At 36.1% G+C, this 7,293-nt stretch overlaps 1 protein-coding gene across 3 annotated transcripts in view; it reads left to right on the forward strand.

Moving 5' to 3' along the window:
- Positions 1–6,393, forward strand: part of LOC142349950 (epithelial sodium channel subunit beta-2-like) — a 53,915-nt gene extending 47,522 nt beyond the window's left edge. For all 3 annotated transcript variants that reach the window (XM_075401810.1, XM_075401812.1, XM_075401811.1), the window contains exons 3-4: positions 376–1,638; positions 5,341–6,393. In XM_075401810.1, the coding sequence (XP_075257925.1) occupies positions 376–1,638; positions 5,341–6,059 (1,982 nt within the window). In that variant the 3' untranslated portion in view covers positions 6,060–6,393. The remainder of the gene's footprint in view (positions 1–375; positions 1,639–5,340) is intronic.
- Positions 6,394–7,293: the final 900 nt, after the last annotated feature.

The raw sequence follows: 7,293 nt of genomic DNA on the forward strand, positions 1-7,293 counted from the left end.
GTCAATCATTTTTATGATATTAGTATGAGTGTCAAGATTTCATACAAATCATATATGACTTTTTATGGTTACTAAGAATCATATATGACTTTGTATGATTGCTGAGAAACAATCATTGAGAGCAATACGGGCTTTAAATTATCTCACTCAAGTATTTATTACATTATTAATTATCTCACGCGTTATAATGCTATAAATAGTCTCTGAAAGTCTGAAAAATGGCACAATGTTAGGTATATACTGTTAGTGGGGCACTGGGCATTTTATGCTGACACCGTAAAATCTGATTTCCAAAAAAATGATAATTCAACGCTGGCAATGGTCTATTGATCAGCACTATTGATCCCAAGAAAGAATTCTTTTTATCTAATACAGGAATCAACGACGAATGTGGGTCTTACATGTTCCAATGTAACAATGGCATTTGCATCAACTGGTCCTGGGTCTGCAACAACAGAACCGAATGTCGCGATGGCGAAGATGAAGAACCCTTTTACAACTGCACCCAACTCCAGAAAAACCCAAATAACGACGTCTGCAACCCGGGTTACATCAAATGCCCGGGCGAAACAACGTGTGCACAAGTTTGTAATAACTTAAACGAGTGCGTGCTAGACTTCGGTTTTGACGAGTCACCTCAAGTCGGTTGTTACTCGACGTGTTTCGACACTGTTTCTGCGACACACGAAGTCCAAACTATTACCTCACCAAATTTCCCGAACGAGTATGATTTACATCTAAATTGCGAGTACCGAATTCTAGCACCTCAAGGGTTCGTTCTGCAGCTAAATTTCACGCATTTTGACGTCGAAGTCTCCGAAACTTGCGAATACGACTTTGTTCGGATACGAAACGGGCATAACCCGGGTGACAATTTTTTGAGAACTGAGAAAGGAAAGCGATTTCTGTGTGGTTCTGAATTGTACAATTTTACGACTAGTGGAAATTCTGCAGTTGTTTATTTTTTCTCGGACAACTTTGGCACATTTTCTGGCTGGTCGCTGGACTATTACCTGATAAACAACACGAAAAGCAAACGAACCAAAAGATCTGACGATAAAGTGAACAATTTAATATCAAAGAACAACCAAAATGTCTTGCCTATTGACAGTAATGAAAGTTCAGAACCAAAATTATCAACAGATCATCAAAATGTCGAAAATTATGACTTCAATCAAGTTCAGAAAAACAACGCTGAAATCTTTACAAAGTTTTCAGAAAGCTTGAAAAGTTTTGATGAGCTGAAAAAATACGATTGGTTCACGCTTTATCAAACAAGCACCGAATCGGAATTCCGATCGTTTTTGAAGTTCAGAGCCGACGAAATAATTGGTAACGGACACCAAAAAGACAACTTTATAGTAAACTGCGTTTTCAACGGAAAAGATTGCAAGGACAAATTCAAAACTGTTCAAATTCCCGATTATGGAAATTGTTTCACGTTCAATTCTTTTCTGACAGAATCGAAACCTTTGAACACGTCCAAACCGGGCTCAGAACACGGGCTAAAACTGTCACTGTTTTTGGAGAGGGATGAATATTTCAGCATTATAAGGGAATCGGCCGGCGCTACGGTTGTTGTTCACGATTTCAAGCAGAAACCATCATTAAAATCAAATTCCATTCTTATCAGCCCAGGTAAGAGATCGCTAGCTTCGTTTTCACAAAAAGTTATTCCAAAGTAAAAGACGATTTAATTTAGATCATCTTTGAATTTGATAACTCACAGCTATACCCTTAGTAAATCCTGAAAGTTTTCCAGGAAACGTTAACAATGTTTCCTATTGGGTCCTTCAGAAATTATTGGAAAAAACTAGTTTTTAAAGATTCTTTGGCCAGAAATGCTGTCATAGAAAATGATTTATCAAAATTGGTAAGGATTGTAACTAAATAGTTTGTCTATTTTCTATGGGAAGCTGTTCTCTTTTCCCCGTAGAGCACAGCAACAAGAATGATCGCTTGATTCTGTGGGGGGGGGGGGGGGTCTAATATACTTATTTGACAGCACACAATGTATCATATCAATTTACTAAATAGACTATCACAAGAACGTTTGCATTAATACATTTTTTCCCTTGGATTAGGCTGCGCTCGAAAGCGTAATTTTTTTCATTCTCCCGTAAGTTTAGAAATAGGAAAAATAAAGGACGTTATTTTTTGGATGTCTAAAAAGGCATTGAAAAAGGATTCAATTATCGCAATTGTGAAATGCAGCTAAATGATGCGAATGGCGAACTCTCTTTCTATTTTTTGCAACTAAAACCATAACTGGAAAAATGTAAGCAATTTAAAGTTTGGGAATTATCTTGACACGGATGGTTAAAACTAAGCTCTCTTAGTTCAACTTGTTTTTATTTCTCTTTTGACAAAATTTCAAAATTTGTTTAAGTAAGTGGATGATTTTGATTGTTTCTTAAGTAAAAGCTGATCATAAACTGTAGAAGCAGAGCTTGACAACTTTTTGTGTTTGCCATTATAGCATGGAGCTTTGAAAGCATAGCCCCACAATTGAAAAACTATTTCCGTTCTAATTTTCGCTGTATTGCATAATTTTGAAAGAAATTTAGTTTGTGTACAAAATTGGAAGTAAAAATTACAAATTGACGTAAAATTTGTCGAACTGAGATTCGACAAATTTAAAGAATAATCGTGCGAAAGTTATAGATAGTTTCAGAAATCTAAACCAAAAAACCTTTAGTCGGCTGTTGAAACCATTTTGCCTTTTGTCGCAGGAATTCGGAAAGATAAAACATTTTGAAAGTTATTGAAATCAGCTTCGTTGCGTTAAATACTGTAAGCTGTTTTTTCGACCACATCAACAAAAAAGAAAAACAGTTTTTGAAAAGTTCCAGTTAGTTAACACTGTCGTTTCTCAATTGATAAGAAAACACCAGAAGGGCTAGAAAACTATTACCAAATTACCAAAGTTGCAACAAAATGATTTAAAATTCTACGTCCCATTAAGTTTTGTTTGTGGAAGATAAAAAGTAGCAGCAGTAAAACGCTTGAATTTTCTTTCCAGGAGTTCAAATTTGAATGAACAAATTGTAAAATTTTAAATCATTCAAACACAATTTTTTCTCAAAGAAATTAAAAATTATGGTTTGCAGTTGCAGCATCTGCAGTGCAACATACCGAGTCGGACTTTGAATTATCTTCTCATTTTTTCTTCATTAACCGGGTCGAGGCTGGATGGTTAACTTGTATGAACTTGCAAGTTTCCTACAATTTCTTATGAGTTTAAGCATCGCCAACTTATAAGTTCTAAGGTTTTTACTACTCGATCTTATACGGCTCTTACAAGTTATCCCTTGGCCTTGCCTAATATCTGGAAAAACATGAGAACCTTGAACATAAATGTGCACATATTTTTGCATCGACACATATTTTCGCAATAAAAAGAAAACATCAGAAAAATATTTATCTAAAGCATCAAAAAAAATCCTTCCATCTTCCAACTTCTTTTTTGCGAAAAATTTCAACTTAATCTTCATATCTTCAAAATTTCTTGATTCATTTCCTGATCTTCAAGATTCTTGATTTTTTCGATTTTTCTTGTTGTCGACGTTTAAAAAGGTTTCTCTGTGAGTTCCTTTGGATCCATTTGAGTCCTTGTAGAGTTCCTTAACAGAATTTTTTTCTATGTACACACAATCTACACACACACCCACACCCACATACACGCACACATACACCTCACGCACACACACACAAAAATGCTCACCACACACAGACACACACACACGCACACACACACACACACACACACACACACACACACATGCACGCTTGCACATACACGCACACACACACAAGTTTTATGAATTAATCGTCAGATCTCTTCCGTATGTGCCCCCCGTACGTTATGCACCCCATTACAGAGCACGTGTAACTACACAGTAAATAGTAAATCATTATGTAAAAACACGGCACGTACAAACACGGCACGTAAAAACACGGTGGGTGCAAACAATATGCACCCACTAAGCGGGGGACACAAACGGAAAAGATCCAAATAGTCATGTCTTATTGATGTTTTTATCACACGAATCAACGGCATAATTTTATGAGATTTGAAAATGTAAATGAAATAAAATTACTATTTCTACCCTTATTGTGAAGTTTGGAAGAAACTTACAAGATAACCATCAGACTTATAAGTTCATACAAGAGTTAGAAATCTGACTTGTAAGTTCTTACAAGTTAACCATCCTTCGTAAGAAACTTGTAAGTTCTTGTAAGTTAGCCATCCTGTAATTTGAGAGGCAGACAGCTTCAAAACGATACCAACTTATTTTAGTTGGGTAGGTTGCCGTCACCATAAAGTGGGCGTGGCTGGAAAGAAATTTTTAACGTAAATTGCGGGAACAGAAGGTGTTCGAAAGAAGATCACTGGGTTAAGTAATACTGCGGAAGTGTATTCAACAGTGTTGTGAAAAAAAATCATAAGAAAGATGCCTTTCTGAAAAGCGATGAATTCGATATTTAATATTCTATTATGATCATAATCACAATGTATTGAACTTTTCTGTAACTTTCAGTTTCAAAAATTTCTCAAAATATGGAACAGAGGCTCGAAAATATTTCAGTTCGTGCTTTAAGAATGTGATTATGTCCAAATTGATACATCCTTGTGTAATACATCCAACTTTACAGTGCGTTTCCAGGCATGAAATGACACATTTAAAAGGCGGGAAAATTTTATCTGATTAGGAAGGGTATTGGTATTCCCGTTTTGCAATCTTAATACATGCGAGATAGCGTTTGAAAACTGATAGCAGATATCCTTGAGGCTTTTTGCCGCATTTGAGTAAATATTACCATAAAAAGTAAATGAGAACGTTTTTCCTCTTATGTATCGGAAATGGGAGCGATATGGGACTAGCAACCCTAGTCTATTACCGACGGCTATCTTTCAATGTCTTGCAACAATCTTGCAAGAGTCTTGTAAGATTACGCACCATCTTGCAAGATCTTGTAAGATAGCCGTCGGATATGCAAGAATCTTGCAAGATACGCGTCGATCTTCTAAGACCTTGTAAGGTTCTTGCAAGATAGGCGTCCGGATCTTGCATCTTGCAAGATAAGCGTCATTTGCAAGAATCTTGCAAGTTCTTGCAAGATAAGCGTCGGAGATCGTCTCGAGAATTCAGAGTTTAGCGCGAGCCATTTTTCTAACTTAAATCCGATATCCTTAAATATGCTTATTTAATCCCTGTAAAGGCCTGTAATGAAAAAACTTTGATTATTGTGATCACAATTCAACTCCTTTATATTTCACACGAAACAGCTTACATCTAGCTCAAGTTGATTGTTTTCAAAGATTGCAATTGATTTCAGGTAAAGCCACGATCATCGCTCTTCGGCAGAAACAAATCATCCGAAAGCCACACCCTTTCTCAACATGCGTTACCGACTGGCCAGAATTCTTAGAACTGAGTCCGAAATACCTCAAATACGAATACAGCTTTGACTTCTGCGAAGAGTTATGCCGAGAACTGACCCTAGCCCGCGAATGTGGCTGCATTGATTCGTTCAACTGGGATTTCAGCCAAAATGAGGAAATCCGAAAGCGCGCGTCCAAATTTTGCGACGTTTGGAATTCGACAGAGTCCGAATGCGTGAACGAAGTTTACGAGTCGTTTGAGTCGGACCAGCGAAACTGTCATTGTAACCTTCAATGCGAAGATCGACAATTTTCAACTCGTGTCTCGGCTAGCGAATGGCCGACTATGTTTTATCTCTATTATATGACGTCATTATTGCAAGAATCGGGGTCTCCCGAAATTCAGAAGTTTATCAACAAAGTCATAAGGAGCAGAGAATACACAACAGAGCACTTAATGTCCAGCATACGCAAAGATTTCGCAAGAGTTGAGTTATATTTCGAAAGTTTGTCGTTTCAGAAGAACGAGGAACTGCCCAAGTATAGACTTTCAGCACTTTTTGGAACCCTAGGAGGTAATTTGGGCCTGTGGTTGGGCTGGAGTGTTTTAACCCTGTTCGAAGTTAGTCACTGGGTCTACGCGTGTATAAAAGTGCTACTACTCGCAAACTAAAACTGTCTTGTCATTTATGAGGAAAAAGTAGGTTGAAAAGAAGTTGAAAGTTTTAACCCTTCTGCAAATTTGATCACTTTAAAACTAAGGCGACACGAGAATAAAAGTGAATTAATTTCCTTAGTTTCAAATCTTCTTATGGAATCTTAGTTAATCGCGAAATTCTTATCAGCTCAAATCAAGAACAGATCAAGTTGTCATTTGGACTCATTATGAAAATGTAACCCACACAATCGAGTTTTCAATTATGCAGTATAGTCCTCATGACCACCCTGATCTTGAAGTTTGGAGGTTATATTCAGCCTCCCATCTCATTGGATGAGACTACAGGGCAATGAAATTATTGATTCCCTCTTTAATGAATTGTTGATTAAAGTAGGTCATATCAGCGCGAAGCCGGTAACGATTTGCAAAAGTAGTAATTTTGAGGCCTACGAATAATACTAAACTCAAACTGATCAAATTGATAATGAGAAAACCTATTTTTTGTACTGATAATTGCAATAACCGATTTTTACGCAAGTGCGGATTATATCCCCTTATATTATGAAAATCAGATCCATAATTGACATAATTTACATGAATCAGGTAACGATATCAAAAAGTTCAAACCGTCCAAACACTCGCTCAGAAACAAAAAAAATTTAAAATTTGATATTAATTAAAATTCGAAATAGCTATCTCCTATGTATTGGGATAGAGTGTAATAATACTTAAAATTAAGGTCAACTTTTTTTTACAGATCGGTGCTGGCTAACGCTAAACTAAGTAATGGTGAAGCTAAGAAGAATTTGATTAAAAAAACAAATAGCTGCCTCAATTGATCAGTCTTTTCGATTCGTTTGCTCGGACGTCTCTTTCCGCAAATATCTCAAAGTTTAATAACTTTTATTTTTCACAGATGGACAACAAGTTTAACAGTAAGAGATGAAACAAAGTATCACCTACATTAATTCTATTCGCTATACGATGTGCAAAAATCGATTTTTCCAAAAAAAATCCAAATTAAATTATAATATTGTGCTTAGAAATAAGTTTGATTTATTTTATTAATTCAGCTAGTACCAAAATGCGTTTGAAATTTTTGTGCAAACTATTATAAAAAAGAATTATCAACGAAAATTGACTTGAGCTAATTGTAGGAACAGAATGTGGCCTCATCAGAGCTTTAACAAAAACTTTTTTCTAGTTGAGACTGGATTGTTATCTTGTAGAATTTGTGAGCTTCTGACAA

This window comes from Convolutriloba macropyga, chromosome 11 (assembly GCF_964194025.1).
Source record: "Convolutriloba macropyga chromosome 11, txConMacr16.3, whole genome shotgun sequence".
In the NCBI taxonomy this organism is placed as follows: domain Eukaryota; kingdom Metazoa; phylum Xenacoelomorpha; order Acoela; family Convolutidae; genus Convolutriloba; species Convolutriloba macropyga.